This window comes from Mobula hypostoma, chromosome 17, assembly GCF_963921235.1.
Source record: "Mobula hypostoma chromosome 17, sMobHyp1.1, whole genome shotgun sequence".
In the NCBI taxonomy this organism is placed as follows: Eukaryota; Metazoa; Chordata; class Chondrichthyes; order Myliobatiformes; family Myliobatidae; genus Mobula; species Mobula hypostoma.
Genome location: NC_086113.1, coordinates 53920202 through 53944258, shown reverse-complemented (window position 1 = coordinate 53944258; position 24057 = coordinate 53920202). Strand labels below are relative to the sequence as shown.

The 24057-nt window shown below is 40.8% G+C and overlaps 1 protein-coding gene across 4 annotated transcripts in view; it reads left to right on the top strand.

Moving 5' to 3' along the window:
* LOC134358043 (F-actin-uncapping protein LRRC16A-like) overlaps positions 1-24057 on the top strand; it is a 342999-nt gene that overhangs the window by 314290 nt on the left and 4652 nt on the right. For 2 of the 4 annotated variants that reach the window (XM_063069926.1, XM_063069925.1), the window contains 4 exons: positions 10736-10814; positions 15482-15685; positions 18086-18229; positions 19267-19419. In XM_063069926.1, the coding sequence (XP_062925996.1) occupies positions 10736-10814; positions 15482-15685; positions 18086-18229; positions 19267-19419 (580 nt within the window). The remainder of the gene's footprint in view (positions 1-10735; positions 10815-15481; positions 15686-18085; positions 18230-19266; positions 19420-24057) is intronic. The other 2 variants (XM_063069927.1, XM_063069928.1) reach the window with 2 other exon arrangements.

The window sequence follows — 24057 nt, the reverse complement described above, 5'->3', positions numbered from 1 at the left end:
AAATATTTTTAGCTTAGTGGAACTATTACAAAGCGTCAGCACCGTTTTGCAATTAAACACATTATATTCAACAGAAGTTAATTTCTTGTTTCTCCAAATTCCTATGTGATACAAGTACTTCGAAATTTTATTTGTGTTTAGCTTCAAGCAGTCTATCATAAACAAAAAAAAAATTCTGAGGAAGTGACACTTTCAGAAAAAAATTTGTTGTCCGGTGTGAGCAAAGATCCCACCCATCCCAGACATTCTCTCTTCCTCCCCTCCCCCCCTCTCCCCAATAGAAAGCCTATACACCAGGCTCAAAGGCAGCTTCTGTCCGACTGCAGTAAGGCTATGGAGTGATCCCTAGTATGATGAGATAGACTCCTGATCTCCCAATCAACTTTACGACCTTGCACCTTGTTGTCTGCCTACACTGCACTTTCTCAGTAACTGCAGCACTCTCTTCTGCTTTCTTTGACTTTCCCTTGCACCACTCAATGCACAGATGTGATGAAATAATTTGTAAGGATGCCATGCAAAACCTCAGTATATGCGACTATAGTAAACCAATTTAACATTCTAGCTATTCGGGTGGCAGGGGTGGAGATATGTCTGTACCAAAGGAGGTGTAAGGTGCTTCTTTCCTCTGCTAACCTGCAAGTAATCCTTGGGCAAGGTGTAGCACCTGATTAGCCCCCCGATCAGGGTCAGGTGAAGCCAAGGGAATGGGGGTGGATGGTCGTATGAGCAGCTGGTGTATATCACAAGTCCTGGTTATGCGACCACTGACACCAGGCAGACAATCTCTGAAGAGCATTGATAATGGCTGGGGTCACCCAGCTGGTAAAGACACTGCCCAGAAGAAAGCAATGGCAAACCACTTCTGTAGAAAAATTTGCCAAGAACAATAATGGTCGTGGATAGAGAAAAGAATAAGAACAATAGCGCGAGTGGGTTTTTCCCAATGGGCAACAATTGGACTGAAGACAGATGGAAGACCATGATTGCCCACGTCATACCACAGGGCACATAACGCTGAGCTAATTGTATTCACATTCTGGTACAATGGTTTTACTATATACTGTATAATGCCGTTATTCTGCAGGTTGGCGGGGGGGGGGGTGCTTGCCTTTTACATCACTGGCAGAGAGTGAGCATTCTATCCTTTGCTGTAATTGCTGTTGCTGGCATTGTACTAGTAAAACCTGGCTGTAGTCTTCATTCGCCTCTGCTCTACATCAGTCTTCTCTCCATCCCTCTGCCTTTATCTCTCACTGTCAACTAAGTAAGTGTCCTTAGATAGTCCAGTGGGCTCCAGTCAGTCTGCCATCTAGCCCTCCCCAAGGCAGCTCAGGCAATAAATAAGCACGTAATGCTCTTTAATTTGTAGCCAAAGGCTGTTGCCCTGTTGGTGTTTTGTTACAATCAATTCTGAGTACACTATCAATTCTAAATTAGCTTTGTGTTATTTGTCCTTTGCTACTCATCCATTAACCCATTGCACATTTGTGTTTGCTCTGTTAATTTCTCCTATGTTCCCCAGACAAACCTCACCCTCAATTTTCCACTTCGTGGACTGTTTAAGTGAAGTCAGATAGCTGAAGGCCCGAAGTGCTTGATCAAAGAGCTTTCACAGCCTGTTAATCTACAGATGGCTAGACTCACTTGAGATTTTTAGATACAGGTATTCTGCCTGAATAAATGTCATTGGCCTTTCTCCGAAACAGATCAAATCCTCCTTGCAGTCATGTAGTCACACATCAACATGACCCAAAGGGATACACAAGAAGAACCTACTGTGTGAACTGTACATAATATTCCAAGTGAAACCTCACCAACAACATGTATAATTACAATATAACATCCCTGCTCCTAAACCCGATGTCCTAACTGCTGATGGCTGGCATACTAAACACCACCTTCACCATCCTGTGTATTTGTGTGGTCACTTTCACGGTGCAGTTGTGCTGCCACGTCCCTCCTGTGCCATAGCACTCATCAATGCCCTGCCATTCACTGAATGTCCAACCCTGCTTTGACTGTCTAAATTGCATCACCTCAGTCTTTTATGTAAGTTGAAATCCATTTGCCATTCCATTCCTCAGCCCACCTCACTAACAGATCAAGATCTCTTTGCAATTCATTATAAATTGCTTCACTATCAACAAGACCCCTTGGTTTCATCAGCAAACTTGCTAATCATGCCTTGTGCATTCATATCCATCTCACTTATATAAATATCGAATAACAGAAATCCCAACACTGACCCTTTAGGAACCCCTCGTCACAGGCACTAGGTCAGAGAATAGAATTTCAACCATTACCCTCTGCTTTGCACCTGATAAATCCACCTCACTAGCTCGCCCATGTGGCCTAACCTTCCAGATCAGCCTGGCATGTAGGAACGTAAACACGAGGAATTCTGCAGATGCTGGAAATTCAAGCAACACACATCAAAGTTGCTGGTGAACGAGGCAGGCCAGGCAGCATCTCCAGGAAGAGGCACAGTCAATGTTTCGGGCGAGACCCTTCGTCAGGACTAAGTGAAGGAAGAGCTAGTAAGAGATTTGAAAGTGAGAGGGGGAGATCCAAAATGATAGGAGAAGACAGGAGGGGGAGGGATGGAGCCAAGAGCTGGACAGGTGATTGGCAAAAGGAATATGAGAGGATCATGGGACAGGAGGCCCAGAGAGAAGGAAAAGGGGGAGGGGGGAAAACCCAGAGGATGGGCAAGGGGTATAGTCAGAGGGACAGAGGGAGAAAAAGGAAAGAGAGAGAGAAAGAAGGTGTGTATATAAATAAATAACGGATGGGGTACGAGGGGGAGGTGGGACATTAGCGGAAGTTAGAGAAGTCAATGTTCATGCCATCAGGTTGGAGGCTACCCAGACGGAATATAAGGTGTTGTTCCTCCAACCTGAGTGTGGCTTCATCTTTACAGTAGAGGAGGCTGTGGATAGACATATCAGAATGGGAATGGGATGTGGAATTAAAATGTGTGACCACTGGGAGATCTTGCTTTCTCTGGCGGACAGAGCGTAGGTGTTCAGCAAAATGATCTCCCAGTCTGCGTCGGGTCTCGCCAATATATAGCCTCGCCTGGAACTTCACCTGTGAGTCGGCTGGGGTGATATACTGCGTCCGGTGCTCCCGATGTGGCCTTCTATATATTGGCGAGACCCGACGCAGACTGGGAGATCGTTTTGCTGAACACCTACGCTCTGTCCGCCAGAGAAAGCAGGATCTCCCAGTGGCCACACATTTTAATTCCACGTCCCATTCCCATTCTGATATGTCTATCCATGGCCTCCTCTACTGTAAAGATGAAGCCACACTCAGGTTGGAGGAACAACACCTTATATTCCGCCTGGGTAGCCTCCAACCTGATGGCATGAACGTTGACTTCTCAAACTTCTGCTAATGCCCCACCTCCCCCTCGTACCCCATCCGTTATTTATTTATATACACACATTCTTTCTCTCTCTCTCTCTCCTTTTTCTCCCTCTGTCCCTCTGACTATACCCCTTGCCCATCCTCTGGTTTTTTTCCCCCCCTCCCCCTTTTCTTTCTCCCCGGACCTCCTGTCCCATGAACCTCTCGTATCCCCTTTTCCAATCACCTGTCCAGCTCTTGGCTCCATCCCTCCCCCTCCTGTCTTCTCCTATCATTTTGGATCTCCCCCTCCCCCTCCCACTTTCAAATCTCTTACTAGGTCTTCCTTCAGTTAATCCTGACGAAGGGTCTCGGCCCGAAACGTCGACTGTGCCTCTCCCTGGAGATGCTGCCTGGCCTGCTGTGTTCACCTGCAACTTTGATGTGTGCTGCCATGTAGGAACTTGTCAGAGCCATTACTAAAATCCATATAGACATCCAACATCCACAGATTCTGTGGTCTAAATGTTTTACACTGTGATGACACTAGATCAGCTAAGAATCATGGCTAACAACAGGAATTCTGCAGATGCTGGAAATTCAAGCAACACATATAAAAGTTGCTGCCTGGCCTGCTGCGTTCACCAGCAACTTTTAAGAATCGTGGCTTGTCTTATTCTGTAGTTGTAAATAAGTACCAAATAATAGTTTTTTAAGAAATTCACCTACATCAGCTATATTCTATTTCTTGTTCCAAAACATGCCACATTGTTCATACTAACAGAATAAATATCACCTCCATCTATCACATTCAATCTTGATCCTCTCTAAACTGTATTTTACTAGGATTATTTTACTGAGATTACTCCTAACCATGTGCATCTACCTACTATTTCCCAGTTAGTTAGGAAGTTGAAATTTTGATCATCATCCCCCTTCCAGCATGCTCCCAGTTCCTAGCGTGGCCAGCAGAGATGTGGGTGGTCTTGTGAAACTGAGCCGACTGTATGATTGTGACTGCACTTACCAGTTTACATTTAAATTTCTGCTGTAAATTGTTTTGCCTGATCTCACTGATGTGGTCTTCAGTAAATTACAATTAAGCGGTAAACTAAAATGAAATATTTCCTTTCCAAATAAAATCCTTGATATATTTAAGTTTGGTAACCTGATTTATCAATGCACCTGAAAAAGAGTGTATAGGGTCATAGAGCATAGCAGTATTTCATTCAGTTTACCATTGTCCATGCTGACTTTCTATATTAATCCCATTTACAATCACTTGTTCCAAAGTCATGTCTGCCTTGGTGAGTTAAGTACTCCTCCAGATAAGACCATAATATATAGGAGCAGAAGAAGGCCATTCAGCCCATCGAGTCTGCTCTGCCATTCAATCATGGGCTGATCCAATTCTTCCAGTCATCCCCACTCCCCTGCCTTCTCCCCATACCCTTTGATGACCTGGCTCATCAAGAGCCTATCTATCTCTGCCTTAAATACACCCAATGACTTGGCCTCCACAGCTGCTCGTGGCAACAAATTCCACAGATTTACCACCCCCTGACTAAAGTAATTTCTCCCCATCTCAATTCTAAGAGGACGTCCTTCAATCCTGAAGTCGTTTGTCTTGGATACTGTTCCTACAGCTATTTTTCACAGAGCACTGAAGCAGACGAATGTACAAAAAAACAATGCAGAATAAAATGGAGTGGGTCGCCAGAGAGCTTAGAAGTAGAGTAATAAAGTAGTTTCTCTGCAACACTGTTCTAAATGGATGTCCTTCAATCCTGAAGTCGTGCCCTCTTGTCGTAGACTCCCCTACCATGGGAAATAACTTTGCATATCTAATCTGTTCAGCTCTTTTAACATTCAGAATGTTTCTATGAGATCTCCCTTCATTCTCCTGAACTCCAGGAAATACAGCCCAAGAGCTGCCAGACCTTCCTCATACAGTAACCCTTTCATTCCTGGAATCATTCTTGTGAATCTTCTCTGAACCCTCTCCAATGTCAGTACATCCTTTCTAAAATAAAGAGCCCAAAACTGCACGCTATACTCCAAGTGTGATCTCACGAATGTCTTACAGAGCCTCAACATCACATCCCTGCTCTTATATTCTATACCTCTAGAAATGAATGCCAACATTGCATTCGCCTTCTTCACCACTGACTCAACCTGGAGGTTAACCTTTAGGGTGTCCTGCGCAAGGACTCCTAAGTTCCCTTTGCATCTCTGCATTTTGAATTCTCTCCCCTTCTAAATAATAGTCCACCCATTTATTTCTTCCACCAAAGTGCATGACCATACACTTTTCAACATTCTATTTCATTTGCCACTTCTTTGCCCATTCCTTTAAACTATCTAAGTCTCTCTAAAGGCTCTCAGTTTCCTCAACACTACCCGCTCCTCCACCTATCTTTGTATCATCGACAAATTTAGCCTCAAATCCATTAATCACATTGTCCAAATCATTGACATACATTGTGAAGAGCAGTGGTCCCAACACCGACCCCTGTGGAACTCCACTGGTAACCGGCGGCCAGTCAGAATAGCATCTCTTTATTCCCAGTCTCTGCTTTCTGCCAATAAGACAATGCTCCACCCATGCTAGTAACTTCCTTGTGATTATTTTGCTAAGTGCAAATGTTACCTCATGTGCGGCACCTTGTCAAAGGCCTTCTGAAAATCCAAGTATACCACATCTACTGCATCTCTTTTGTCTAGCCTGCTTGTAATTTCCTCAAAAAATTACAGTAGGTTAGTCAGGCAGGATTTTCCTTTCAGGAAACCATGCTGGCTTTGCCCTATCTTGTCATGTGCCTCCAGGTACTCTGTAATCTCATCCTTAACAATCGATTCCAACAACTTACCAACCACTGATGTCAGGCTAACAGGTCTATAGTTTCCTGTCCGCTATCTCCCACCCTTCTTAAATAGCGGAGTAACATTTGCAATTTTCCAGTCATCCAGTACAACACCAGAATCTGTTGATTCTTAAAAGATGGCTCCACAATCTCTCCAGCTACTTCCATCAGAACCCGAGGGTGCATTCCATCAGGTCCAGGAGATTTATCCACCCTCAGCCCATTAAACTTCCTGAGTACCTTCTCAGTCATAATTTTCACTGCACGTACTTCACTTCCCTGACGCTATTGTCCAGTATACTGCTGATACCTTCCACTGTGAAGACTGATGCAAAATACGCATTCAGTTCCTCTGCCATCTCTGCGTCTCTCATTACAATATCTCCAGCGTCATTTTCTATTGGTCCTATTATCTACCATCAACTCTTTTTTACCCTTTATACACTTAAAAAACCTTTTAGTATTTTCTTTGATATTAGTTGCCAGCTTCCTTTCATAATTCATCTTTTCCTTCCCAATGGCCTTCTTAGTTTCCTTCTGCAAGTTTTTAAAAGCTTCCCAATCCTCTATCTTTCCACTAGCTTTGGCTTCCTTGTATGCCCTCTCTTTTGCTTTTACTTTGGCTCTGACTTCACTTGTCAGCCACGGTTGTGTCCTTCTTCCATTCAAAGATTTCTTCTTATATGGAATATATCTGTCTTACACTTCATTCATTTTTCTCAGAAAATCAAGCGATTGCTGCTCTGCTGTCCTTCCTGCTAGTGTCCCTTTCCAGTCAACCTTGGCCAATTCCCCTGTCATGCCATTGTAATTACCTTTATTTCACTGAACTACTGCCATATTGGAACTTAGTTTCTCCTCCTCAAATTTCAAAGTGAACTTGATCATATTGTGATCACTGTTCCTTAAGAGTTCCTTAACATTAAGCTCTCTTATCACCTCCGGATCATTGCACAACACCCAGTCCAGCACAGTCGATTCCCTAGTGGGCTCAACAACAAGCTGTTCTAAAAAGCCATCCCTTAGACATTCTACAAATTCTCTCTCTCTTGATGTCCAGTACTGGTCTAGTTTTCCCAATCCATTTTCATGTTAAAGTCCCCAACGATTATCATGACATTGCCCTTCTGACACACCTTTTCTATCTCCTGCTGTAATTTGTAATCCACATCCTGGCTGCTGTTTGGAGGCCTGTATACAACTGCCATTAGGGTCCTTTTACCCTTGTCGTTTCTTAACTCAACCCCTAGAGCCTCTACACCTTCCAGTCCTATGTCATCTCTTTCCAATGATTTAATATTATTTCTTTCAACAGGGCTACACCACCCCCTCTGCCTACTAACTATCTTTCTGATACTTTGTATATCCTTGGACATTCAGCTCCCAATGGCAGCCATCCTTTAGCCAAGTTTCAGAGATAGCCACAATGTCATACTTGCCAATCTGTAGCTGAATTTCAAGATCATCCGTTTTATTTCTTATGCTGCATGCATTCAAATACAACACTTTCAGTCCAGTATTTGTTGCTTTCTGTTTTAACTGTATCACACCTCTATTGCCCTGTAACTCATCCCTCTGGCTGTGATTAAGTCTCATCTCCTTCCTGTTCTTTCGATAATATCTGTTGCACACTATCTTTGATTTATTCTGTTTCCCCCTTCCTCACCCCTATCACTCTGGTTCCCACCCCCCTGCCAAATTAGTTTAAACCCTCCTTAACAGCTCTATTAAACCTGCCTGCTAGGATATTGGACCCTTTTGGGTTCAGGTGTAACCCTTCCTTTTCGTGCAGGTTGTACCTCCCCCAGAAGAGGCCCCAGTGATCCAGGAACCCGAAGTCCTGCCCCCTATACCAGTCTCTCAGACACACATTAGTATGCCTGATCATACTATTCTTTCACTCGCTAGCACGTGGGACAGGCAACAATCCCAAGGTTACTACCCTGGAGGTCCTACTTTTCAGCTTCCTACCCAACTCCCTGAATTCTCCCTTCAGAACCTCCTCCCTTTTTCTACCTATGTCGTTGGTACCAACGTGTACCAAGTCTTCTGGCTGTTTACTCTCTCCCTTCAGAATACCCTGCACCCGATCCGAGACGTCCTGTACCCTGGCACCTGGGGGGAGGCAACACACCATGCGGGTACCTCTATCAGGCTGACAGAACCTCCTGTCTGCTCCTCTCACTATGGAATCCCCTATGACTACCACTTTCCTCATCCTCATTTCTCTCTTCTGCACCATGAAACCAGGCTCAGGTACTTTTTTGAATGTTTGCCACCTTCTCTGGCAATTTGCTGTCAGAGTTGAGGTGATAATTTCCCCTCGAGACACCTCCATTCTGAGAAAAAAATTCGTCACAATTCACCCAATCTATGTTTTTTAAGTTTCTGATAAAAAGCAGCCATTTTCAATATGATTGTATAATCCATCACTATTTAAAATCACTAAAATTAACTTTAAATATATCTATACTTTATCAATACACATTAGTCTGTTTCATAATGAATTAAATAAATTTTAAATGATGTGAAAAATCTGACTAAATATAATGTACAAGAGCTTGTACCTGGAAGGAAATGATATAAATCTGGGGAGAATTCCCGAACCAGAGGACACTGTCAGTTTTGACACAGAGGTAGGTATGTAGCCAATATTAAGCCCAAGACCCGGTTCTGGTAAGCTGAATCCTGAATCACTGTACACGTTTAGACATTTTCACTGACCTTTGCTTTGGTTCTCCTAGTTCTTTCTGGGTTGTACTGCAATAACGAACTGAAAATCAAACATGGGTAAAAAGGTCGTGTGTGCACGTTGCAAATCAAGTACTTTGTTATACTATGTTAGTGCTGCTTTGATACATGAATCAGGTCGGTAAGTAAGGTGTGGTAATGCACCTTATAGTCATATTTCAGTGATTATTTTGACTGATAGCTGAACAGTTGAGAGGTTCCCCTGATAATGTCAAAATCTAATTGACATGTACTTAATTCATCTTGTAGGATCCCTTTTAAATCTTCTTGAATACCACTTGTGCTACGCTAAACAAAGGGGCACAAGTTCAGATCGCATTTCAGGTTCTGATTTTCAGCATGTTATTTTAATGCCTTTGGAGCTCATTGTGGGCTTTGTCACACAATACAATTCTCCATTGGGGTGGAATTTGCAGTCAGTGAGTGGTGTTCATTATTGGTAGCTGAGGGAATATGAGCAATTCAGCAAACTAGATCCACCATCCCCATTTGCTGCCTTTATTTCTCATTGCTTCCATTTACCTGTTCAGATTCCTTGGGCTAAATTTACTTGCCAAGATTTTCTTGAATCTCTTTATGTAAAAATTGGGCTACCTGAGTAAGCCATTCCCACACAACAGCTGAAAAAACTTAAGTGGTTGGCAAAGCCCTGCCATTAAAGCTGTTAAGTGCTTGTGATACTTCCAAACCTCTCTGACATTGAGGTTTACAAAAGCTATTAAAGCAAACAATTAAGTTTTAGAAATTCATATATAACACTCAGCATATCTTTGTATTTCTAAAGCATCTTTGCAAATGCACATTTAAAATTATAATTAATATAAGGAAAGATTGAGTAGGTTAGGACTTTATTCCTTAGAACGTAGAGGATTGAGAGGAGATGTGATAAAGGTATACAAAATCATGAGGGGTGTAAGTAGGATAAATGCAGGCAGGCTTTTACCACTGAGGTTGGGTGGGACTACAACCAGAGGTCATGGGTTAAGCATGAAAGGTGAAACTTTTAAGGGAGAGAGTCATGAGAATGAGCTGCTAGTATAGGTGGTGCATGTGAGCTCGGTTTCAACGCTTGAGCAAAATTTGGATGGGGAGTAGGCAGTTTAATTGATTTCAGTATGGACTAGATGGGCCAAAGGGCCTGTTTCTGTGCTGTACTTCTCTATGACTATTAGCTTTCTTCCTTGGCACTGTGCCTTTGCATAATCCCTGTGCAGACTCAGCAGGATAGGGAATCTCAGCAAATGTGTGCTACGCTGTTCCGAGCCTGGCATCAGGGAGCGGTGACATCTGCAATTTATCAGCAATATCAGAGCCATGCGGACACAAAAGATCTGAAATTGCAGATATATACAGGCCTAAATAACTATTAAACTGCATCGGGAGGAAATAAACTGTGAATTTTAAACATCTGTATAAAGAGTGCCAGAAATAATATAGAACAAAACATTGTAAATCAAAATATATTAAAAATATATTCAAATAATATAGTTTGATATTTTAAATATTAGATATACTGCACTTGTATATTTGCTGGATCGGCATAGATACAAGAGACTCCCAATACTGGAGTGCAGAGCAAAAACCAACAGATGGCAGAACTCAGCAGGTCGAGCAACATCTGTGGAGGCAAAGGGACTGTTGATGTTTTGGGTTGAGACCCTGCATCAGGACTGCACTTCTGAATCCTCAAGATTAGGCATTTGCTACCAAGGGACTGGTCTAATCTTTTGAGTGCTAAAATTATTTGAATTTTGTTTTTCTCTTAGAAACTTGAAAATGAAGCAGGAAATAAGGAATTATATGAAAACCTGTCAAGTGTAGACCGACTTGACGAACCTGGCAGAGGTGAGTACAAGTTTTACAGAGCAGAGTCCTGAGAAAATGTGTTAAGATTGTAACTTGCTCATCTATGTAAGACAGCTGCCAGTTTATTAGTATAAGCACACGGTAATAAACATTTTTCATTAGATTTGTACAACTAATTCATGTGCCCAATTTGTTTAATCCTTGCATATTAAAAGCAGATGATTTGCTAATCTTCCAAAGTAATTCAAGTAAACATGAGTGGTTCTGCTGGTGACAACAGAGGTTATAATTCATGGTTACATTCACATCAAGAGTGTCTGCAAACATTTGCAAATTGGAGTTACTGACTGGAAATTGCCCAGTCATATCTACAGCAAGGATGGAGGAAACTAACGTGGTCACTAGAATTAATCATGCTTGAAGCCCAAGCCTCACGAAGGGTCCTGACCCGAAACGTTGACTGTACCTCTTCCTATAGATGCTGCCTGGCCTGCTGCGTTCACCAGCATTTTGTGTGTGTGTTGCTTGAATTTCTAGCATCTGCAGATTTCCTCATGTCTACGAGGTAAAATTACAGAATTTGCAGGTATTTGCCCTCTAATACTATAGTAGGTGATGCTTCCCCAGCTTTGGTAACCTGGTGTAATCCTTACCTCAGGAGATGTCTATGTGGAATTTGCATTGTCCAGTATGGTGGTGGGGGGGGCTGGGGGCTACTGCACAGGATCGAAGGAAGCTACAGAAAGTTAGGAACTTAGTCAGCTCCATAATCAGTACTAGCCTCCATATTATCCAAGACATCTTCAAGGTGCAGTGTCTCAGAAAGGCTATGTCCATTATTAAGGACCCCCAACACCCAGGGCATGCCCTCTTATTGTTACCATCAGGAAGAAGGTACAGAAGCCTGAAGGCACACACTCAGCGATTCAGGAACAGTTTCTTCCCTTCTGCCATTCGATTCCTAAATGGACATTGAACCCATGAACACTACCTTTTTTCATATATTATTTCTGTTTTTGCACTATTTTTTATATATACACACTTGCTGTAATTGATTTATTTTTTTCTATATTATCAAGTACTGCTGCCACAAGTTTCACGACACATGCCAGTGAAATTAAACCCGAATCTGATTCTGAGATCCCACAGTGGTTGCATCAGTTTGTTTTAAGTGCTTAGCTTCCACCTACAACCCAAAGATGTGTGGGTTCGTAGACTAGTTGGCTAACCCTGACTGACATTAGTGTTTAGAGGGGTGGGAGAATCGCAAGAGAAAACCAGTGGGGAATGGGATTGCTGTGTTAGCCAGCATGAACCAAATGGGTCAAAATGGCTTCCTTCCATGTCATATCTTTAAGCTAACATGCCTTTTACAGTGCAGAAAAATGGAGATCATCTTGAAAAATTTGGGGACTTAAATGTTCAGATTGACAGTGGTCCAGGTACACATGCGCACATTGATGTCTGAAGATCTCCCTATAGAAAGTTGCAGATCTCTGTCACAATTGACTATAAAACTCCTTGGGCTCCAGATACAATGCACTTCAGAGAGATGGAGGTATGACTGCTATCCCCTTGGCGAATACATTATGGAGATATTAGTTCCTTCCCTCTTCTTCCTCAGTGTGCACTCACCTGCCAGCCTTGAGAGCAAAATACTGCAGGTGCTGGAGCTCTGAAATAAAAATGAGAATCAAAAAGACTGCAGGTGGTGGAAATTTAAAACAAAAAGAGAAAAAAAATGGAAAATCTCAGCAGATCAGGCAGTGCCATGGAATGAGAAACAGTCTGCAACTCGGGTCTGCAGTCCTTCATTAGAACCAGAAACGAGAAAGATACAAGTCAAGTTTTCAGTGGCAAGGAAGGTCAGGTAGCATGTGTTGAGGTGGTGACACAATTCACATTTGGGCCAGTGGTTTTGCACTAAGTGCTGATTATCCCATACTTTTTGTTAATATAACTGTTTCTGTAGAATATCCAGCGAAGCTAAAATGTCAGTGACACAGTGATAATGATAGGAGAAATGGCCAGCTTTTCAATGCTCTCACAGTTTTGTCCCTGACCTTACTTAGCTACTTCCTAGAAAACTTAAACACATTTGTGAAAAGCTTGTTCCCAGCGAGTGGCATGTGCTGTTTTGTAGCTGGCAAGTTGTGAACCGCTTTCTCTTGGGGAATCCTAAAGATTGACAATTGACGTCACTCATGAGCACTGGTGCATTATGTGCACAGAAGTGCCAGCAAAAAGCTTACATAAACCACAAAATATTGCCTTAGTATGATAAGGTTCCTAACTTGCATTAGAGAAAGTCAAAAAATGGTTGATTGTTTAATTTTATGTGAAAATTTTGTTTGTTTTCTGAGATAATTTTAATACTAATTTCTCTTCAAAGTACTGTAGTAGAAGCTGATGACATTCCTTGTTTTACTCAGGTTAGGTACAAGGAAGAAACTATCCAAAACCATGCCTTCTGCTTTCATATAGTTTACTTCATTTAATTGTTGAATTCCATTATGTTCATAGACCATCTGCAGTGGAAGAATATTAGCATAGACTACAAAGAGAATAAATGAACTTTGCTATGTCATAGTGGCAAGAACACTAGTAATATTGGACAGAAATTCTGAGAGCTACTCTCTGTTGGCACATTTACACTTTAACACTGAAATCCAGAAGGTGTGGAGGATTCAGAAAGACTTCCCTACACAGCAGTCTGAGTTGATTGGATTCATTGCCTAGATTTTTTCTTTAACTGAAGAAAAAATCCGTAAATATTTAAATACTGTATCGTTACTCCTTAATGTTTAAAAAAAATGTCGAGGCTAGAAACCTCACAACTGGACAGATGCCTGTTATAGTTGCTGCCTGGTATTTTGTTATTATTAGACAGAACTTGCAAACTCACAGCCCCTACCTGCTAGAAAGACCAGAGCAGCAGAAGTGTGAAAACACTGCCATGTGTAAGTTGCACTCGAAGCCACACCCTATCCTGACTAGGAAATACATTGGTATTCCTTCACCATTGCTGGTGAAATAACTTCCTGGAACTCCCTGTCTAACGTATACCCCATCTCAAGGAACTATTGGTTCAAGAAGACAGCTCATTGCCACTTTTTCAATAGTTTTTAATAAATATTAGAATAAATTGTGTACAGCTCTATATTTTGGAATACTAACGTGCGATTTAGATGTAGATATCTACAAAACAAATTAGTTGTATTTTTTAAATAATGAAAGGTTTCAGCAACACACAAAATGTGGAGAAACTCAGCAGGCCAGGCAGCCTCTATGGACAAGAGTAAAAGTTGATGTTTCAGGCCAAGCCCCTTCATCAAGACTGGAGAAAGGTCAACTAACTGTTCATTCAATTCCATAGATGCTGCCTGACCTGGTGAGTTCCTCCAGCATTTTGTGTGTGTTGCTTTGGATTTCCAGCATCTGCAGATTTTCTCATGTTGATGATAAAAGGCCTCCTTTGTTGTAGCCAGTACAGTAACTGTACTGAATGTACCTGTTTGGCAGCAGTTTTCTGATTACATTCTAAAACTTTGATGCACAAGGTCGTACTGAGGTAGATTTTGAGGTCAAGAGTCCATTAGTTTGGAGAACTAGAATGCAACATCCTCCTTTCTGCAGTGGGATGGAAGCTGTCCTCGAGCCTGGTGGTACCCACTGTGAGGCTTTTTTCTGTCTGTGGGAGGAGAAGGGAGAAAATGTCCAGAGTGGGTGGAGTCTTTAATTATGTTGGCTGTTTTCTTCAGGAAGCAGAGGCACTGGTGAGCTTTCTTGACTGTGGCATCAATGTGGCTATTGGTAAATTCCTAGAAACATGAAGCACCTTACCATCTTATTGAAGACTTTAAACAGTGGACAACGTTGTTTGTTTCTAGTATAAGTCAAGATATATTGTCTACCTCAGATAAAAAGTGAATTACTAATTAGTGGCTAATCAACATCAGTGATTTAGCTGTAGAGTTCTTGCCTGCCACGACTAGGGGACTCACATTTAATTCCCAGCTAATGCAATTGCAGCCTTATTTGGTGTATTGTGTTCAGTTCTGGTCACCTCAATATAGGAAAGATGTCAAAGCTCTACAGAGAATGCACTGGAGGTTTTTCAGGATGCTGCCAGGATTAGAGAGCATGTCTTATGGGGAAATGTGGAGCAAGCAAGAGCTTTTCTCTTTGGGGTGAAGGAGAAAAAAAGGTGACGAGAGAGTTGTACAAGAGGAGAAGAAGCATTGTTAGAGTGGACAGCCAGCTCCTTTTTCCCAGAGCAGAAATGGCTAATAACAGGGGACATAATTTTAAGGTGATAGGGGGCAAGTATAGGGGAGCTGTCAGGGGTAAGTGAGTTGAAGAATGCTTTGCTGGGGTGGTTGTAAAGGCAGATACATTAGGGTCATTTCAGAGACTTGTAGATAGGCACATGAATGATAGGAATATGGAGGACTATGTAGCAGTAAAGGGTTAGGTTGACTTTGGAGTAGGTTAAAAAGTCTGTACGACATCGTGGGCTAAAGGGCCTGTATTGTGTTGCACTGTTCTATGTTCTATATTCTAATTCATGAAAAATATTTTGCACATTGTCCCTCTCAAATGTTGGTGTTCTTGACAGAACATGCATTTTACGTATGAGGTAGCGTGCAGCTTTACTGTTTCTTTACATTTCCTCGTGCTTTTACATTGTCTCTTTGTTATTCTAGCCAAGGGTCAGCAAATCCAAAAGGGAGATCCCAGCTTAACTTCACCAGAGAAACTTACAAAACCTGAACCAAAGACAGAAGCAGTGAAACCCAGAAGTTCTTCCACCACACCTACCAGTCCAAAAACACCACCTCAGATTCTCAAGCCAGGCAATATGGGGCGTCCTAGTATTCCTCAAAAGCCAAGACCCAGCTGGAGCACAGGTAAGTGTAGTTACCTATCATTCATTCGTTAACTCAGCTGTTGAGGGTCAGCGAAGACTATTTCACAAACTCGGTCGTTAAAGAAATGGTCCCTTGTAGGTCAAAGTACTTGAAGCTTTTTAAAAATGGATTAGGCCTGGTAGAATAGATCACAAAGAAAGAGAACTGAAAAAATATTTAGTGGGGTTGAGAAGTTAGATAATAAGGATCAGATTCTTGCTTCCAGTGACAAACGCAAAGGTCAGCCAGTGTCCCTCAGTTAATGAAATGCTCAAGAATCTGCCTTGAGTGTCTCTTTGCCTGAGCTTCCTCACCTCTCTGAATTAAGGAATTTCAAAGAGCCACAATTGTTGTCCTTGTCCTAGCTGTGAATAGTCAGCCCTTATCCTGTTGTTTAGACTCCTAGGTCTAGACCGTAGAGTCAGAGATGCAACATGGAAACAAGTCTTCAGGCTAAGAGGTCCATGCTGACCTTCAAGCACCCATCTTTCTACCAATCTTACCCCAAACCATTTTGTTGCCCCACATTCCTATCAGCTCCTCCCCAATATTCTGCCTTTCATCCTATACATTAGGCACTGGAGGAAATTTGCAGAGGCCAATTAATCTGACAGTCCACATATCTCTGGGATGTAGAAGGAGTCCTAGAGAAAACCCTGCTGTCATGGGAAGGACGTGCAAACTCCACACAGATAACACTGGAACACAGGATTGAATCCTGGATTTATGAGGCAGCTCCACTGTGCCCCCCCCCACTATTTTATACCTGGGAATAGAAACAGGCTTTCAACATTTTTCTCTGTCAAGGTTTTAAAGTTTCAGTTCAATCACCTTTCATTTTACTAAACTCCCAAAGTTCAAATTTAGTTTGTTATCAAGGTACATGTATGTCAACAGATACAACCATAAGATATGGTTTCTTGCGAGCATACTCAGTGAATCCAGAAACCATAAGAGTATCAATGAAAGACCAACAGGACAGACAAGCAACCAATGTGCATAAGACAACAAACTGTGCAAATGCAAAATCAAAAAAAGAAATAATAATAAATAATTAAGCAATAAACATCAAGAACATGAGATGAAGGGACCTGGAAAGTGAGTCAATAGGTTGTGGGAACAGTTCAGCGATGGGCACATAAGGTTGAATGACGTTGTCGCACTGGGATCAACTCAGGACTTTCAGCCCATTGTATATTTTCAGAGGGCAATCGTCTTATCATGGAAATCAACCCAGGCACTATTCTTGTAGCCTCCGTAAGGGAAGTGCATTCTTCCTATCCAGCTGTACACTTCACCTTGCATGTGACACCAGCAAAGCCTATGTAATTTCAGCAATACTTCTGTATCCCTTCAGTCCACCCTACTTGCAATAAAGGTTAACACACCATTTCAATACCTAAAGTATCAGCATGTTAATACTTTGATCCTCGTACAAAGGATCTGCTATTGTGAAAATGAGCGTAAAGTGTTTTTCCAGTGTCTCGTCCTTTGTTATTCTCCATTATAGGCTCCTCCAGTTTTGCCTTTAAGAAATGTTGTTTTATTATTGATGCGTTCTTTCTTTTACTTGAATTTAAGGGCTTTATTAATCTCTTATCCCTTGTAGTTTGCTCTCATTTTTTCTTTCTCTATCAACATCTTGTTCATCCTGTACTGAACTTCTCCAAATCTTCAGGTTTATTGCTCGTCACAGTGTTCCAAGTCTTTTGTAACCCAGTGGTATCCTCAATGTAAATTGTATATTATTATGGGAATTATTTGCCTTCAGGGGTATGTGTATAGATGCTATGAATTTGCACTTACTACTTTACAAATGATTGATTGTCATCTTTTAATTAAATGTCTTTGTATACCCTTCCTACTTCTGTAAATCATTTTGTTTCGATTTAAGACCCTCATTTTGGATATAACCTCTTCTCAATTCTGTAGGTGTCTTCATTTAAGTTTAAGACCTTCCTTCTCAAATTTAAAACACAATGGAACAGCTCTTTATTCAAAAGTGAATTTGATGATTCTCCCTCTTTATTTGGAGGCAGCTTGTAAAATATTACATAAATCATTAATACCTACTTATTTTATAAATCTCTGCAGAAATATGCACTGTTAGTCCATCATTTCTAATATTAAACATTTTTTCATTAAATAGTATAATTAGCTCCATTTTATTGAGAGTAGGATATATATTTTGTAAGAAATTCTAATTAGATTGGTGATACTTATTGGAAGGAAAATTAGCTCATAATCCCCTTTGTACATCTAACAAAGAACTTGTTGAAAAATGTTCTATTGGATCACTGGATGCAAAGCACTAATTTATCTCAAGCAACTGCTCGTATTGTTTGGAGAAAGAATGAATGACTTTGACAAGAATGATACCTTTGTTATTCCTTGTTATAGAGGAAACCCCAGAATCACCATCTGGTCTCTCTTCCCCCAAAACTGCTCTGGTCCCACCTGTTCTAAAGCGAGTACCATCAGATAAGGATGGGCAGAGCAGCCCCCCTTTCAGTGGGTCCAACAGCTGTTCATCTTCACATGAAGGTAGGCTGACGCTGTTTAATGGCAGACAAGAGAGATGGGGAAAGCGTTGTGGGGGAGGAAGGGCTGATTAGACTAATTGGAAGATTTACTGAACAATACAGCAGACAGTTAATTCTTTAACTGTATCATCCACTTCCTTATCAGTATCCCAAAAGAAACCAGATATTCTGAGAGAAAAGTTGAATGAAAATTTATAGCTGTAACCTATCAGTGATGAACAAATTTCTTTTGTCTGATTGGGGACTGGTAATGTTCTTGGATGCATTCAGTGAAAGCATTACAATCTGGTGGCATTCAATGGCAATAACATTTGTAAAAGATAATGTATTAGAGGATTAACTGTAGTGTAAAATATAATTTCCCTGTAAAGCATGCTCAATTATATATCAATAATGCATTTCTTTTGTTATTGCAATTGCACAAGCCGCCACAGTGTGTAAACCATCTTGTATGCATTTCACATTACAAATGGTTTGTATTATTGCAAAATGTGTATTTCATTTGTTTTCCCATTTGTTTGTCTCCATAAGCTAAAACAAATGTAACTTTGCAAAAGCGAAACATATTGCAGTCCACTAGGAATTCAAGTGACGTTAATGAGCATCAAGCAAATTTCTATACATTTAAATTTCAAAATAGCTCAAATTTTTGTCAACTACACAAATCTACCTTCATCATTGCAAGAATATTTAAGTCACGAGAGAAGTGAGGTTTTTCCCCTCAACATTGACCACTGATGTCCAGAGGTTTTGCGGTATGGGTCCTTTGAGACAGGAAAGCTTTATCACATTTATAGAAAGTAAACCATAAAGAAAAGTGAACAGTTTCTTATAAAATTACTAAATACAAGATCCTATTTTGTGCAGTTTTATTTGTGTTCAAAACAGGAAGATTGTCTTTACATTCTAAAATGGAAAAGTTATTTTTGTACGTAAGAGCTAAAGGTCAGCATATTTCTCCTTCAAGTATAGTTTATGCTGCTCCAACTGATTGTGTTTATGAAGTAAAAATTAAAAACTACCATTTTTCCCTGGTAGACCTATTTGGACTTGATAATAGAACTGACACAGAAAATGATTCTGAAATGGCAAAAAATGGAGCACGTGTCAAAAGAATACTGAGGCAATCATCTACTGGCGCGGTGAATGATGCAAGCGAGATTGAGCACGAGAAATCACAGCCAATGACTGGTCAGAACTTTTGCCTTCCTGGAATAGTGATGATGATGAAGCTGGCACCAACAAATAACTAACCTTCTTTCCCCCCAAGCGGCATATAACAAGCAACTTTAAAACTGTATATTTGGAGCACAAATTAGAGAATCAGTTATCATTGACAATTGTATTACTGAATTATGGTATAACAGCATTTTTGCATGACAGATCCAAGTTAAGTGGATGCAAAAATCGAAACTGGAGAAGATGAGGATATGCTCACCTCTGACTTTAAAGCTACCAAAGTCCTTTTTTAAAAAAAATTAAGATTATACACCTACCAGAGCCATTGAGTTTGTACATGTATTTACTCAAAATTTAGCTAATTTTGCAAAATCAAAACCTTGCTAGTCAGTTGCACAATGTGTTTTTGAGAAATTCAGGCTGCTAGATTTGACTTATAATGTACAAAAGCAATACAACAGGACAGGTGTATGTCTGTTCTAATTTGTTGGTGCCATTTTCATGTTTGGAGGCAGATCATATTCATATCTTGTGGATGAAACCTTTAATATCTCATTCCCTGTATCACATTGATTTTATTTGCTCAAAATTACACAATGTGAAATGAATTGCAATTGGCTTCTGGTGAATATCAATAAAATTTGCATATTTAAAAAAAAACATTTCAAGTGATTATATAAATTATGAAGCTGACGTCTTAAATTAAAACTAAGCTTCTGGAAGGTCAGGGATAGGGATGTTGAAGCTTTGAAAGCTTTGCTTTGATGTTAGCCCTTATAAGGTGGTGGTGATAATTTTGTTAAGTTTTTATTTGACTTTTAAACTTCATTCAAGTATTGTGTCTAGCAAGCTTTGCTGCTGAGGTTCTGTGCCATCATTTGTGTGTTATTTCATTCATTTTCCTTATGATCACTTACGGACAAATACTGTGTGCTGTATTTCCTAAATGCCATAACTCAGGCTCAGTGATGAACTAATTTCAGGATATCTCACTGGTCTGGAAGTAGAGCCATTTGAAAGCATACTGCTTAAATCTCCTCCTTCTCCTTTACCATTTGCTTTAGCCTTCAATCTCCTACCTATATTCCAGAAGCCTTTTTTTTTCTGTGAATGAAAAGAGATTGAAGGCCCCATTTAAACTCAGTTCAGTGAAGATTCCAGTGGACTTGCACACAATCATGTTTTGGAGATGCTAAAGTCAAAGTGTACTTATTATTGAAGTATGTTTGCACAATACAACCCGGAGATTAGACTTCCCCACAGACAGCCATAAAACAATGAAAATCCGTGATTCAAAGAAAAACATCGACCACCCCCCCCATGGTGTTTTGAAAATTTATAGTTAACACCCACTTCTGTAGCAACATTTGACTGCTCATTCCATACCATTCTCTGTGTAAATGAAAAAAATGCCGCACATCTTCTTTATAAATCTTTAGCCTCCCCCCCATGAACATATGCCATCTAGTTTTAAGCTCCCCTGCACTGAGATAAATACTGTGCTATTTATCTTATCTATGCCCCTCATGATTTCAGAAACCTCTATTAAGTCACCTGTCAGCCTCCATCATTCCAGGGAAAATAGTAGAAGCTTCTCTTTGCAGCTGGAGGTGCCAGGTTGCAGTAACGACTTTGTGAATCTTTTCTGCACCCTTTTCAGCTTAATATCACCCTTCCTGTAGGTGGATGACTAGAACTGCACTTCATACTCCCAAATATGGACTCATAAATTAACGTGTACAGTTGCAACAAGTATTAGCCAGTCTTTTTGTAGTTGTGGACAACATTGGCCTTGTTAATCTGCTCATCCTGTTATTTCCAGTTCTGATTAGATTATGAAGATGAGTTGGTGGATTTGAATCACATTTGCTAATTTACATCTCCCACCAACCATGGCAGCCAGCCAAACCTGCTCCATCTTCAAATAATCAGTACCCAATCTCTGTTAACCCACCTTAGTTTTAAGGTACTGAACTTGCAAGGAAATGTCACCACATAAATACGTGAAGCCATAGGAAGTATGTGTGGCTTTGAAGTTTCCAGGCCTTGGTTGTGGTCAGCTACATGCCCCTGTGCTCTTGATGTTGAGCACATCAGTGAGTTTAGTGTGGGATCACAGAGTTAAAGAAGGTAGAATGGGGAGTATCCTGTCCGAAGTTGAGTTCAGCTATTCACTTCATATGTGCAAGGGACAAAGGTAAGAGTTTGTGAATTTGTATGTTGTAAGTTTTTTTTAATGTAACAGATTTTAATATTTTTGGATGTTTCTGACTGACAGAAATACTCATTATTTTGGCAGTGGTTGATGAGTTTATGGAAGGGATAGTCACAGAATTATAAGAGTTGAACAGCACAGAAGTGGATCCTTTGGCCAACTCGTCACATCAACTGCAAGGCCTGTTGTTTTTGCCCATATGAGGCCTGTATCACTCTACTCTTTTCCTATTCAATTAACTATCCGAATGCCTTTTGAACATTGAAATTATATCTGCCCCTACTACTTCGTGGCAGCTCTTCCCATGTAATCACTATCCTCTGCGTGAGAAACCTGCTCCTCAGATCTTATTTAAATTCCTTCCTTTTCACTCTAAATCAATGCCCTCTAGTTTTAAACTCCCTTCCCCCCCCCACCACCCCGAAACCTGGGAAAAGGCTCAGATCTCCTACAAGTTTTATAAACCTGTCTCATCCCTCAGCTTCCTGTGCCCCAGTGATAAACCCAGCTGATCCAATTCCCCCCCCGCCACCCCACAGAGAGAGGAGCTCATTGGAAGGAGACTCTAGCAGCGATGACAGCAGAACAGCAGTGGCTGGAGTTTCTGGCGCATTTCGGAAGGCACAGGATAGATGCATTCCAAAAATGAAGAAGTATTCTAAAGGGAGGATGAGGCAACCCAACCGTGGCTGACAAAGGAAGTCAGAAACAGCATAAAAGCAAAAGAGAGGGCTCCTTAATATAGCAAACATTAGTGGGAAGTTAGAAGATTGGGAAGTTTTTAAAAACCAGCAGGAGACAACTAAAAAGCCACATGGAGAGAAAAGATGAAATATGAAGGTAAGCCAACCAGTAATATAAAAGAGGATATCAAAAGATATTTCAAATATATAAAGAGTAAAAAAGAGGCGAGAGTGGATATCGGACAGCTTGAAAATGAATCAGAATCAGGCTTATTATCACCGGCATGTGACAAGAAATCTGTTAACTTAGCAGCAGCAGCTCAATACAATACATAATCTAGCAGAGAGAAAAACAATAATTTATAAATAAACAAGTTAAATTAATAAATGAACAAGTAAATCAATTACGTATATTAATTGATTTTACGTATCATTACGTATATTACGTATATTAAATAGATTTTTTAAAACGAAAACAGAAATACTGTATTTTTTTTTAAAAAGTGAGGTAGTGTCCAAAGATTCAATGTCCATTTAGGAATTGGATGGCAGAGGGGAAGAAACTGTTCCTGGATCGCTGAATGTATGCCTCCAGGCTTCTGTGTCTCCTACCTGATGGTAACAATAAGAAAAGGGCATCCCCTGGGTGCTGGAGGTCCTTAATAATGGATGCTGTCTTTCTGAGACACCACTCCCTAAAGATGCCCTGGGTACTTTGTAGGCTATTACCCAAGATGGAGCTGACTAGCTAAATGACTCTAGAGAGGTAGTAATGGGGTATGAAGAAATGGCAGAAATGGCATTGTGCATCTCTTCACTGTGGAAGACACCAGCCGCATGCCAGAAATGCAAGAGCGTCGGCGGGGGGTGCGGCGGAAGGTGCAGAAGTGAGTGTAGTTGCTATTACTAAGGAGAAGGTGCTTGGGAAGCTGAAAGGTCTGAAGATAGATAAATCACCTTTGATCAAATGGACTGCACTCCAGAGTTCTGAAGGATGTAGCTGAAGAGATTGTGGAGGCATTAGTAATGATCTTTCAAGAATCTGTAGATTCTGGAATGGTTCTAGAGAAATGGAAAATTGCAAATGTCACTCCACTCTTTAAGAAGAGTGACAGGCAGAAGAAAGAACTTACAGGCCAGTTAGCCTGGATTCAGTGGTTGGGAAGATATTGAAGTCCATTATTAAGGTTGAGGTTTCATGGTACTTGGAGTCAAATGTTAAAACAGGCCAAAGTCAGCATGGTTCCTTAAGGAGAAATCTTGTCTGACAAATCAGTTGGAATTCTTTAAGAAAATAACAAGCAGGATAGACAAAGGAGAACCAGTGGATGTTGTGTACTTGAATTTCCAGAAGGACTTTGAGAAGATGCTGCACATGACGCTGTTTAACAAGATAAGAACCCCTGGTATTAAAGAAAAGGTACTAGCATGCTTAGAAGATTTGCTGACTGTTGTTGGGTCTGGGTCCACAACTTTTTTTTTTACACTATGTTGATGGTTTGGATGAAGGAATTGATGGCATTGTGGCCAAGTTTGTGGATGATGTAAGATGAGTGGAGGGGCAGGGGCAGGTGGTGTTGAAGAAGCAGACAGTCTGCAGAAGGACTTTGACAGATTGAGAGAATGGGCAAAGAAGTGGCAGATGGAATATAGTGCAGAAAAGTGTATGGTCATGCACTTTGGTAGAAGGAATAATGGCATAAGTAGACTGTTTTCTAAATTGGAGAAAATTCAAAAATCAGAGGTGCAAAA